We start from the raw sequence: 12,695 nt of genomic DNA, 5'->3' as shown, positions 1-12,695 counted from the left end.
TGGCTTCAGGAGCTGCCGGTCCAAAGGCTGTTACATTCTGTGACCACGGCTATGACGGGCGACTTGTGAGGGACCCAAACCCAGCTGGAGTCAGAGGAGAGGACATGATAGGGAAGGCTTTCTGGGGAGGTGCTGCCCCAGCTTTTGGAAACCGGTCATTTCAAAATGCCAGGTATCAGAGAGGGGCCTGTTTTAGGCGGCCCAGCACGGTGTGGCTGGTGAAGCCCTGAGGACGGGGAAGCAGGAGCAGCCCCGATGGAGGCGGAGTGCGGCGCAGCAGCTGAAAGAGGCAGGTGACCAGGTAGGAGGAAATGCCACATCCGCCGGGCGGGAGGAGTAGAGGCAGCTGAGGGGCAACCTGGCACAGTCGAGCGGTCGGAAAGCGAGGGGATCTGAGGTCGCGCGGGCAGGGCGTGGCGGAGACGACGAGCGGATGGGCCCATCTGGCTCCACAGCTCTTTACCTCGGAACCTGGGGCACCGCCAGGACCTCAGGGAAGGCGCCGCGGAGCGTCGGGACTCGCATCGCTTGGCGCCCCCTTGCAGGCCCCTGAAGAACTCCATTTCCCGGCGGCGCCGAGCGCTGGTGCTCGCTGCCTTCTGGGAAGTGTAGTGTCTATAGATTACCCAGGCTGTTACTGTGGCGGGCCAAGGACTACATTTCCCAGGGGGCCTCGCGGACAGGGCCGGGCTTGCGCACGTTCCACTTCCGGGCGCCGGACGTCGCCAAAGAGTTGCAGAAGTATACTGTTACCTCCTCACCTCCGCGCGCCGGCCTGTCGTGGGGAGGTGGGTGGTTGCTAGGGAAGGGAGGGAAGGGGCGGAGTGGGCACAAGGCACCGGAAGTAGTGCTTGGGACGGACGGAAGCTCGTGGTCCTGGGGCCCCAGGGTGGTCGGTCTTTGTTCCTGCACGGTGTTGTTTGACGCCGTCCGCGTGGCTTCCTGGGGCGGTGAGTCTGGGCGCGACGCGATGGAGGCGTCGGAAAAGCCCGGGGTAGGGTCTGCAGCTGGCCAGAGGGCGGCAGGAGAAGGCGGGCGGAGGATCACCAGCTGCTTTCCGAGGACGCCGGCGAGTCCGCGGGGAAGGGCGGCGCGTGGGCTGCTGGGACATGGAGTCCGGCGGGGCTGGGCCTGCCCCGGAAGTGATTCTGGGCCGAGCTGGGCTCTCGCCACGCCTCGGGGGTCGGTGCACGTGCACCCGCGCTAGTCCCTTTCTCGGCGGAATTCCTGGGCTTCTGTCCACCTTTCCACCCAGCTCCCCCTAAACTTCTCACCTCCCCTGGAAAGTCTTCCTGGATTTCTGCAGCTCAGACCACCTCTTTGCTCCTGCTGCACCTGCGTGCCTCCCTCTATAAAGTGAGAGTGCGGGCGGGGTTGGGGGACGCTACCCGCACAGGGGGATTAAATGCAGATCCTTCCCTGGCCGAAGGCTGTGCAAGTTCGCCCAGGCCACACAGCCTTCGCATTTGCTGATTCCGCTGCGCAGACCGTCCTGCACTCTAGCTGTCATCTCAGGGTACTTGGGGGTGAGACCCGGGGGTTGGGGGCTGTTGGATGGGGCTGCCTGGTTCAGGGGAGCCCTGACCAGTGCTTTAAAGACGTGCATTGGCATTGAAAATGATCTGTGTTCTTTTTTCTTAAATATTTATTTTTCTTTTTGGCTGTGTCGGGTCTCAGTTGTGGCACGCGGGATCTTCATTGCGGCGCGTGGGCTTCTCTCTAGTTGCGGCTCGCATGCTTAGTAGTTGTGGCGTGCAGGCTTAATTGTCCCGCGGCATGTGGGATCTTAGTACCCGGACAGGGCATTGAACCCACACCCCTTGCATTGGAAGGCAGGTTCTTAACCACTGGACCATCAGGGAAGAGATCCCAAACTCTGTTCTTCTCTTAAGTTACAGTGGTAGCAAATGGCCACCATGGTTGGCACAAAAATTCAGATGCTTTGCAGACGTTAGAAAAGAAAAAGCAGATGGCCTACTCCAGTTCCTTTCTCCAGAATTGCCAGCTGAGGCGTTACTGGTTTTCAGGATTCTTTACTGAACACTTGTAGCAGTAGCTCCTGTTATTTGTTTTGAAATTTTAACATTAGTGGGATCATGTCAAGTGAGGAGGACCACAGCTTACTTTCTTGTTTAGCACTGTAGCGTGGGCGTCTCTCTCACTGTCCATTGTTGACCTTGACTAGTTGAGTTGGGCCGAGCCTCTCAGGCCCCATAGGATTGTGCCATGAGGGAAGGAAGTCCTTCCAGTGTAGGAACCAGCTCCTGCTCTCCCTGTGCGGCTGCACTGCAGCTGTCCCCACTACCATCTTGGCCTTCCAGCCTGTCCCCCACATCACTCTTTCTGGTGCCCCACGGACTGCATCCTTCACTTGCACAGAGCCTCCCTGGGCACGGACCCTCCCTGGGCACTGAGTGTCTGCTAGTTCCCGCTAGCACCTCTGCTTGGCTGCTGATGGGGTTCCCGCTGCCACCGAGACACTGGACATGTCCACGCCCCATCCCCAGGAGCAGCCCTCCTACCGGCCCAGTCTGACCTGAACTCCTGAAGGCTTCCCTGCAGGAAGCGCTCCCTCACTGTCCTAACCAGATTCCCAGTGTGAGGCATCCTCTTGAGGGCACAGATAGGGAGGTTGAGGCTGGAGGTGTCCCCCTGCCAGGTTGTCAGCTGGCCAGGTGTGGGGACAGTTTCCGCCACAGCAAGTGACCTTGCAGGGTGTGAGTCGGTGGAGGGTTGTGGGTGGTCCATGGCCCTGATTGGGTGGGTGTGTGTCCCAGGAAGACGGTGTGTGTGGCCTGAGTTGAAGGCAGAGAGGCCAGCTTCCCCAGGTTTCGCCATGGCAGCCGACCCAGCACCCATCGGTCAGGAAGAGCTCGTGATCATCAAGATGGAGGAGGATGAGGCCGCCCTGTGGGATCCTGAACCGTTCTTCAAGCCTCAGCCCCAAACCCTGTTGCCTGGGCTTGGTAGGGACCCCCGGCAGTGCTTCCGGAGCTTCCGCTATGAGGAGGCATCAGGGCCCCGCGAGGCGCTGGCCCGGCTGCGGGAGCTGTGCCGCCAGTGGCTGCGGCCCGAGGTGCACTCCAAGGAGCAGATGCTGGAGCTGCTGGTGCTGGAGCAGTTCCTGGGCGTGCTGCCACCTGACACCCGGGTCTGGGTGGAGTCCCAGTGCCCCGAGAGTGGCGAGGAGGCTGTGGCACTCGTGGAGGACCTCGCTCAGATGTTGCAGGAGACTGGTGAGCCACGGGGGACTGGGCTTGGGGGCAGGGGAAGTGCCGGGGGACACAACCCATGATGCCGGGTCCTGAGTGCCTGCCCGCTCTGCCCAGGCCCTGTGTCCTCATCTCTGGGAAGAAGACTCAGAAGCTGTGACATGTTTGGAGACTTTCCTAGACGCTGAGCCTCCCAGAGGTGTGAGCCTGGGGTTGGCGTAGCATTTCCTCCCCTGCTCAGGTGCACTGGCCTTTTTTCTCTTCCGTTTCTCCTTCGTGGCAAAGTCACGGAGTGCACGCCATGTGCCAGGCCCTGTGGGTCCAGCAGGGAAGGGAGAGCGGCAAGGTCCTTGGCCTGTTGGAGCCCAGGCTGGTTTGAGAGTTGGACAGTGAGACCTCCAATCACAAGTAGGGCGTCCTTCTTTCTCTAGAGGGGGTGGAGGCAAGAGGAGGTGGGCACAGAGGTCGGCCCTGCCAGGGGTGGCTTTGCAGTTGGTGCTGTGTGACGTCTTCAGCTTGGACGTGTGCTTCTGCACCTCTGAGGAGGTGACAGCCGTGCAGCAGGGAGGAGAGATGGTTGGTTACCGCCTCGGTCCACCCTGGCATGTGTTTACTTGTTTACTCGTGTGTGTTTGTGCAGTTCTTTTTGCCTGCTTGGCCCCTTGTATGGAGGGGTGGAAACCATAGCACTTCAACAAGCAAACAAAAACCCAGCTTTATTAGGCTCTAACCCACATAATCCAAAAGTTGTGCGCTTCGTGGCTTTTAGTACAGTCACAGGTTTGTACAGCCATCACCCCTGTCTAATGTTACCACCTTCCAGTAAACCCCGTGCCCGTCAGCAGCCACTTCCCTTTCTTCCCTTTCCTAGCGCCTTGGCAGCCAGGAAGCTGCTTTGTGTCTCTGTACACTTTCTTATTCTGGACGTTTTGTTAAGTGGAATCAAATCATACATTTGCTGGAACCATACGTGGCTTTTTGTGACGGGCTGCTTTTATCGAGTATAATGTTTCCAGCGCGCATGCGCGGTGTAGTTCATCCGCCTCACTCATTTTTATGCCTAGTCACGTTCCATTGTGCGGTTATAGCACATTCTGTTTATTCATTTATCGCTTATGGATATTTGGGTTGTTTGTACCTTTTGGCTGTTACGATTACTGCTGATGCGAACTTACGTATACTTCCCTCTCTTGGTTATATACCCAGGAGTGGAATTGCTGGATCACATGGTAACTCTGGCCTTTTGAGGAACTGCTAACACACCACTTGCTTTAAGAGAGGGAATTGAATGTAGAGAGAGTAACCGAGGCATTGAAGGAGTGAAAAAGTACGAAAAGAACTCTAAGGTGACATGGTGGTAGGAACTGCAGGGAGCTGTGTCCGCCCTGGGAAGCGGTTGGAATTATGCCAGTTAGAGACTCAAAGGAGGGGCTGCTGCTGGATGGTGCTGGGGTCTCCCGGGGGACAGGCCGAAGCCGGTTCTGCACATGTTGGAAAAGTTGCAAACTGGATCTAGCTGCTGCTAAGGAAAACCTTGATAACGCAGGACTGGTTTTCACCCAGGCGTGACCGTGAGGTGCAGGTGAGACACCTTGTACGCACGGGTCCACGGTCCTCCCAGGACGTCTGGCTGTCGTGCCGGGCTGTCCTCTGAGCCACGGGCAGCGTTTGTCGTCTTAGGGGACTGTTCCCTGGTACCAGTTCCCAGCTTCCCACTGAACGCACGCTTAGGTGATGCACACCATTGATAGAGATTTTGCATCGTGAGAGTGTGGGAGTTGGCGGAGCAGCCTGCTGGCCCTGAACGGACTCAGGCCTGGCGCTCCCGAGGATCCCGTGGGGCGTGCATGGTTATGTCCACTCGGCCCTGAAGCCGCGTGGTCTCATGTTTACACGGAAACTCCTGCCTTTGCTCCGCACCCTTACCTGCTCTCAGCCTGCTGCTGGCCCCTCGATGCCCCCACATGGGAGAGGGTAGGGGCTGGCCCTGGCGTTCTCTCGGTGGTTTTGGAGATGACTGCTCTGATGCTAGAGGGGGACCAGAATGATGTCCTAAGCTCTTCCTTGGCTGTCACGGTTGCTGTGTGTTCGGGTGTCCCCAAGACCCCCCCTTAGCCTCAAGCGATTCGCTAGAAGGAGTCACAAAATTCAACAAGGCTATTGTATTCGTGGTTGTAGTTTATTACAGTGAAAGGATACAGATTAAAGCCAGCAGTGGAAAAAGGTGCCTAGTCTGGGAGATACCAGGCCCGAGATTCCGGTGTCCTTTCCTGTGGGAGTCGTGCTTAATTCTCCCGGCAGGGATGTGCACCGACACGCACAGGATGCTGCCACCGGGGGGCTCGCCTGCGGTGACGTCCAGGAGTTTTACCGGGGGTCAGTCACCGAGTTATGGAACGTGACTGACCTTAGTTACTCAGCCTGAACTCCCCGCAGAGGTCAGACCTGTACGGCGCGGCCCAAGGTTACTACCATGTCACGTTGTTAGCATGAACTATCTGTGTGGCCCAAGAACTTAGGTAAACAAAGATGTTCTCATCAGGCAGAATCTTCCAAGGGCTTAGAGGTCCCCTCCCAGGAGCAGGTCAAGGGCCAGACTTCGGTTTGGAGTGTGGACGGTTTGGACAGATCAGGCCTGCTGAGTCAGCCCTTTACTGACCACCCAGCTGCAGCTGAAGGAAGCTTCTAATGACTGGTTCCTTGGCGTTTCAGCGACCTGGGTTTCAGGGGCCTTGGGCGTGCTCTTGGGGTGCGTATGTGTGTGTGCGTCGGAAGGGGCTGCCTGCCAGTCAGGGTGGGGTGTTCTGTGTGAATCAGAGGGCAGGCGGTGTCCCATCTGGCTCAGAGTTCGCGGCCAGCGGGACGCGTTGACCTCCGGATTGATTAATGGGCCTGGGTGCCTCACCCCTTGGTCCCCAGGCTGGGCCTGCAGACACTAACACTGCTCTTTCCCCTCAGCACTGGCCCAGGCCCCTCCCGAGGACCAACGGTTTGGAGACCTGGCAGAGCCGGCCAAGCCCTTCACGGATGGAGCTCAGGTGAGCTGTGAGTCCTCCGAAGTCAGAGATGCCACATCCTGCGGGACCCCGCCCCCCCCGCCCCCTCTTCCCCCCAGGCCGTGGAGGGTCACATTCAGCAGCTGTGCCCAGCCCCCAGCCCCACCGCCCCTCACCCTCAGGCTGGGCTCAGGACCTGCCCTTCACCCTCTCCCAGCTCCTGGGTCTGAGGTTGGGGCCCCCCCAGTCTCACACCATTTGAATACAGAGTACAGTAAGTCCCCTACACACAAACCTCCAAGTTACGAACTTTCAAAGACGCGAACATGCGTTCGCATGTCCAGTCTCGTAAGTTAGTTCACGTGTCTGGCGTACATTGTCACGTGCGTGCATCCTCTACAAGTGGTTGTGCTTTTGTGTGCTTTACAGTACTGTATAGAGTACAGTAGTACAGTATCTTTATTTCAAGCCCAGGATGTCCGGAAGCAAGCGTAAAAGCAGCGGTGATGTAGCTGGTACTGCTAAGAAGCGCCACGCGATAACGATGGAAACAAAAGTGAAAATAATTGAGAGAGTGGAGCGAGGCGAAAAGATGGTGGACGTCGCTCATTCTTATAACCTGAATCGTTCAACCATCGGCTCAATCGTAAAGAACAAGGACAAGATCATGGAACATGTGAAGTCTGCTATGCCGATGACGTCAACAATAATAACGAAGAAGCGTGGAAAGGTGATGGAGGAGATGGAGAAACTTCTCAGCGTGTGGATGCAGGATCAGCGTCAGCGTCGGGTCCCACTGAGCTTAATGCTGATTCAGGAGAAAGCTAAGAGCCTCTATGAAGACTTGAAGAAGAAGCACGGCGAAGAATCAGAGGGCAAATCTTTTAATGCCAGCCGTAGCTGGGTTCACCGGTTCAAGGCTAGAGCCAAACTTCACAATGTAAAAGTGAGTGACAAGGCAGCGAGTACAGATACGATAGCTGCCCGGGAATTTCCTGAAACGCTTCGAGAAATTATTGATGAAGGCGCGTATTTACCCGAGCAGGTGTTTAACGTGGACGAGACAGGACTGTACTGGAAGAGGATGCCGGACCGAAGTTACATCAGTAAGGAGGAAAAGTTGATGCCGGGCTATAAAGCATCAAAGGATAGGCTCACGCTGCTGTTTGGCGGCAATGCTTCCGGTGATATGAAGCTGAAGCCTCTCTTAGTTTATCATTCAGAGAACCCGAGAGCCCTTAAAAACATAGCCAAGGGCTCTCTTCCTGTTGTGTGGAAGAGTAACCCCAAAGCCTGGGTGACACAGGCCATTTTCCAGGACTGGTTTTTCCACCACTTTATCCCGGAGGTAGAGAAATACTGCTTGGAGAAGGACGTCCCATTCAACATTCTTCTGCTGCTCGACAATGCTCCGGGCCACCCCCCATTCATGGATGACTTTCATCCCAACGTCAAAGTAGTGCATCTGCCACTGAATACTACGGCGCTCATCCAGCCTATGGACCAGGGAGTTATCGCGACTTTCAAGAAATATTACCTACGCCACACTTTTCGTCAGGCAGTGAAGGCGAGTGACGAGTCGGGAACGACCCTGCGGCAATTTTGGAAGGACTACAACATCTACAAGGCCATAAAAAACATTGACTTTGCCTGGAGTGAGGTTACCGCCGTCACCATGAACGGGGTTTGGAAGAACCTTTGCCCGAAGTTTGTGCACGATTTCCGTGGATTTGAGAAGGTGGACGAGGAGTCCAAAGAGGTCTTCAGCAACTTGGTGGCCCTCAGCGAGAAGCTGGAGCTAGACCTGCAAGAGGACGACTTCATTGAACTCCTTGCTGTGCAACACGAGGAGCTGACTAACGAAGACCTGATGGAACTGGAGGCCCAGAGGAAGGACGAAGAGGGGCAGGAGGAGGAAGAAGTAAGTGAAGAACCAAAGAGATTCACGACGCAGGAAATGGCGAGGGGGTTTTCTTTATTTGAGGAGGCGCTGTTAGTGTTTGAGGCACAGGACCCGAATGTAGAACGGTACACGAAGGTCGCGGCGGCCGTTCAGAATGCAATCCAGTGCTACCGTGTCATCTATGACGAGAAGAAGAGAGCTACTACCCAGACGTCACTGGATCGTTTTTACAAGAGGGTAGATAGGATTAAATCCTGCAAGGAACCAGAACCCGTGCCATCCACGTCAGGCGTGAGTGAAATGGCACCGTGCCCTCCGTCTCCTATTGCCGACGATCCTTCAGCTGTACCGTCTCCCACCTCCTCTTCCTCCTCCAGTCAGTAACTCTTCCTGCCTGTTCCCTCGATGCCAGCCCCTGGATGCCAGCCATTGTACTGTACTACGGTACTTCTCAAGGTACTGTACTGTAAGATTAAAAACGTTTTCTTTATTTTTTGTGTTTGTTTGTTTTTTATGTATTACTCGTGTGAAAAGTATTATAGACCTCTTCCAGTACAGTACTGTGTAGCCGATTGTGTAAGTTGGGTACCTAGGCTAACGTCGTTGGACTTAACGAACACATTGGACTTACAGACGTGCTCTCGGAACGGAACTCGTTCATATGTAGGGGACTTACTGTAGTTGTAGTCTCTCTTGCACAGAGATTGAAATACAGCAGTCGTTACTCATCTTCCCATTTTAAAGAAAATTTTAAAATGTATAGAAAACATGTATGTGCATTATAAAGTAATTCAAACCTTAAGAAAAGCACATAAAGTTGAAACCCCACAGCCAGCCTTCCTCTCTGGAGATGGCCACTGCCACCCATCGTACGGCCTTCCTCTTTCCTGCGCACGCGCGCAGTGCAAACACATGGGCGTGTGTGTGAACGGGGCCCACAGACATTTCCAGAGGAAGCCCCATTAACTCTCTGCACCCCACTGATTTCACTTCGTCTCGTGTTGCGGTCCCTTCCAGTGGCACAGGCAGTTCCAGCCTTTCTTTTTAGTGGCTCTCTTGGAGTCATGTGCCCAGCCTCGCTAGGGCAGGGGGGCCGCTGTCGGTTTCTCATCCCAGAACACACACCCTCATCTTGGCTGCTGCCCCTCTGGGTCTTCTGTCCCTGGGCCTGCCTGTCCTCTGGATGGCCTCAAGACACAGGGACCAAAGCTTATCTCTGCGTCACGGGGCGCCTGCGTGTCTCTGATTCTGGTGGGTAACCCAGGGGGCTTCCCCAGGAGGACAGGGACTTGCTCACACGTGGGAAGGAGGGCAGAGCAGCCGGGGAGCGTGGCTGGGGTCTCCTGCCAGGTGAGGGGGGAGGGTGGACCACACCCTTACTGCCGTTCCTGGTCTTCCTGAGACACTGCGAGGCCTGGAACGCCTGCGGTGGCCCTACCTAGATCTGCTCAAGTCCGGCTCAGCTGGTGTCCTGCTGGCAACCCTCAGAGAACACCCAGGGCTGCTTTTCTGTCAAACTCCCGTCGCCGGTTGAGAGTGTAGAGCTGGGCTCTGAGAGATGCTGCTCCTGGAAGAAACAAGGTGCTCGGCCCACCCCCCTGTGGAAGGACGCTGGGAAGTGGGTCTCCTTGGCCACCTCGGGGCCCCACAGCGGGAGGCGGGCCTGCCCCTTGCCTGGTTCTCCAGGAGCCTATCTTGGCAATTGAACCCTGCACAAGTATTTCCTCCATTAAAAAAACCCAAAACAGGGACTCCCCTGGTGGTCCAGTGGTTAGGACTCTGCTCTTCCACGGTAGGGGGCACGGGGCCGATCCCTGGTTGGAGAAGTAAGATCCCCCATGCCGCGCGGCTTGGCCAAACGAACCAAAAAATCAAAACGACACACAGAGACAAAACAAAACCTTGAGTCCTGACGCCCTTAATTACATTGCTCAAGGTCTTGCGAGCTCAGGGCTATGAAGTGTGTCGGCTCCAACTGGACAGCTTGTTCCCCTCCTTTCCCCGGCTGCCACCGAGCTCTGAGCTGAGGTTTCTACACTGTGGCTGCCCGTTCCTGGGCCTGGCTGTGACGTGCTGGTAATTTCTGCTTTCTGTATTTGGTCTGACATCGGTTTGTGGTGTATTACGCCACCCTGGATGCTTCAGGAGGCCAGCGAGTAGGTGACTTGGGGTGGTGGTGTCAGCGGGGGGCTCCCTTGGAAAGTGGTAGTGGGTTTTCAGAGGCTTGCTGCAATCCTCAGGGGGAGTTTATTTGGTCCACGGGGCCAGAATTCATCGAGTGGCCGGATGTGGCCCCGAATCTCCCACCTAAAGAGAGAGACTAGTCAGTGACCCCTAAGGGTTTTACCCAGCCCCATCGGCACTTCCCACAGGTAAACGTTGTCTCCCCATTTTACAGCGGGTCAGGGCTGGGGCGGCAGCGGCCCCGAAATCAGCGGGCACAGGGCGGGAACATAAATATTCTCTTGTGGTGTCCGGAGAGAGTGATGCGGGCCCGAAGCCCCCCCTGAAGAGGCCGCCGAGGGCGGGCCAGCGCCGAAGTGCCAAGCGGGACCGTAAGGCCATCAACCTGCAGGTGAAGCTGGAGGTACTGCGGCGCTTCGAAGCCGGAGAGAAGCTCAGCCGAATCGGGAGGGCACTCGGGCTCTCCACCTCCACTGTGGCCACCATTCGTGACAACAAGGACAGGATCCGAGCGAGTTCGCAGGCGGCCACCCCGCACGCGGCCTCTAAGCTGACGCGCAGCCGCAGCCTGGTGATGGAGAACATGGAGCGGCTGCTGAGCGTGTGGATCGAGGACCGGAACCGGCGTGACGTGCCGGGCAGCGTGGTGCTCGTCCAGGAGAAGGCCCGCAGCCTGTTTGAGGAGCTCAAGCGGGCGCAGGGTGAGGGCGCCGAGGCTGGTTCGCGCGCTTCAAGGCGCGGCACGGGCTGCGCAGCCTCGGGGCCGGAGGCGAGGCGGCGCGCGCAGACGCAGAGGCTGCGCGCAGGTATCCGGCGCTGCTGCGGAGGGTGATCCGAAAAGGGCGGCTACACGGCCCGGCAGGTGTTCAACGTGGACGAGACCCGGCTCTTCTGGAGGCGGCTGGCGGGCGGGACGGCCCCTTCCACGGCGGAGAAGCCAGGCCCCGGGTTCACAGCCGCCCAAGGTCTCCTGACCCTGCTGCTCGGCAGCAACGCCGCCGGGGACTTCAAGCTGAAGCCGCTGCTGGTGTACCCCTCAGAGAACCCGTGCGCCCTCCGGGGCTTCCCCAAGCCCGACCTGCCCGTGCTGTGGCGCTCCCACAGGAGGGCCTGGGTCACCGTGAGCCTCTTCCAGGAGTGGTTCGTGCACTTCTTCTGCCCCGCCGTGGAGAGGTACTGCGCCCGGCACGGGCTCCCGTATAAAGCTCTGCTCGTCCTGGACAGCACTCCGGGCCGCCCTGGGAACCTGGACGACCTCTCCGACCACGTGCGCGTGGAGTACCTGCCCAAGGACACCACGGCCCTCATCCAGCCCATGACCCAGGACGTGGTCGCCACGTTCAAGGCCTGCTACCTGCGGAGGGTCTTCTGCCTCTTGGCGGCGAGGGCGGGAGGCGCCGGCGAGCGGTCAGCGGCCCCGGACTTCTGGCGGGACTACAGCATCCTGGACGCTGTGCACAACATCTCCGAGTCCTGGGAGGAGGTTCCGCCCGCGACGTTAAACCGGGGTTGGGGGAAGCTGTGGCCCGAGTGCCTCCAGCACGACGCCAGCCCCCGACCCGGGGAGGCCCTCCCGCAGATCCGGCGGGACGTCGTGGCGCTGGCGCACGGGCTTGGGTTTCGGGGAGGTGGCAGAGGCGGGTGTGGCTGAGCTGCTGCAGAGCCAGAGCGCAGACCTGTCCAACGAGGAGCTGGTGGGGCTGGAGCAGGAGCGGGCAGACGGGGAGGAGGGTGAGGACAGCTCGACGGCCTCTCGCCAGCTCACGGCCAGGCACCTGGCCAAGGCCCTGGCACATTTCGATGCTGGCCTGCAGGTCGTCAGAGACAACGACCCCAACCTGGAGCGCAGCCTCCGCGTCTGCCGGGGCGTGGGCAACGTGATCAGCTGCTATCGGGAGCTCTTCAAGGAGAAGAGAGGCCCCAGATAGTGTGTGTTGAGGGGGAGGGGGTGTTGGGAGTTCTGAGGCCTCCAGACTTTGTTGGGGAGACGGGGTCCTCCCTCCCCATCTTTCACATGGAAGTGACACTGGTCTGCATGTTTCCATTTCATTATATTAATCCCTCAAATGTTTTTGTCAGCAAATTATTTAGTGTCTCAAGTGAACTTCTCAAATATATGGTTTTAGAAGCCTTGATGAATTCTCAAGTGACTTGATTGCATCCTGGGCCCTTGTGGAGCAGTGCATCCTTGGTTTCCCGGTGGAAGCCCATGAGGAAGCCGGCGTCACTGGGTAGCACCCCTGGCACGGTATTCCTGCCACCTTGCTCACTGCACTGAGCTCTCCCTGTATTCAGAGCTGGGGCTCACGGAGCCGAGAGGGGTTCAGACAGGGGTTCTGCTTGTTTTCTGGCCCGCACACCCTTCAGCTGGGCTTCAGGGCCTGCAGGCGGCAAAGGCTG

General features: G+C 57.7%; 1 protein-coding gene across 16 annotated transcripts; it reads left to right on the top strand.

The window, feature by feature from the left end:
* The first annotated feature begins 26 nt into the window (after window positions 1–26).
* On the top strand, window positions 27–8,601 carry LOC131744771 (tigger transposable element-derived protein 1-like). Of its 16 annotated transcripts, none has more exons than XM_067019889.1 (4): window positions 27–788; window positions 2,782–3,236; window positions 6,171–6,250; window positions 6,683–8,601. In XM_067019889.1, the coding sequence occupies exons 2-4, from the start codon at window positions 2,898–2,900 to the stop codon at window positions 8,493–8,495; spliced, it is 2,232 nt and encodes a 743-aa protein (XP_066875990.1). In that variant the 5' UTR covers window positions 27–788; window positions 2,782–2,897; the 3' UTR covers window positions 8,496–8,601. The 16 variants fall into 16 exon arrangements, with proteins under 16 accessions (XP_066875990.1, XP_066875981.1, XP_066875989.1 ...); XM_067019880.1 differs by having other exon boundaries at window positions 6,663–8,601; XM_067019888.1 differs by having other exon boundaries at window positions 2,778–3,236.
* The last annotated feature ends 4,094 nt before the right edge of the window (window positions 8,602–12,695 follow it).

Source organism: Kogia breviceps, chromosome 18 (genome assembly GCF_026419965.1).
Source record: "Kogia breviceps isolate mKogBre1 chromosome 18, mKogBre1 haplotype 1, whole genome shotgun sequence".
Lineage (NCBI taxonomy): Eukaryota > Metazoa > Chordata > Mammalia > Artiodactyla > Physeteridae > Kogia > Kogia breviceps.
This window is presented reverse-complemented; position numbering and strand designations above follow the sequence as displayed.

Excerpts from the sequence above, each read along its gene's own strand:
- LOC131744771 (XM_059044607.2), top strand. The coding sequence starts at position 2,747 with ATGGCCCTGATTGGGTGGGTGTGTGTCCCAGGAAGACGGTGTGTGTGG. Across the intron at positions 3,237-6,170 it reads TCAGATGTTGCAGGAGACTG|CACTGGCCCAGGCCCCTCCC; the intron begins GTGAGCCACGGG and ends CTTTCCCCTCAG. Across the intron at positions 6,251-6,662 it reads CCTTCACGGATGGAGCTCAG|TATCTTTATTTCAAGCCCAG; the intron begins GTGAGCTGTGAG and ends ACAGTAGTACAG.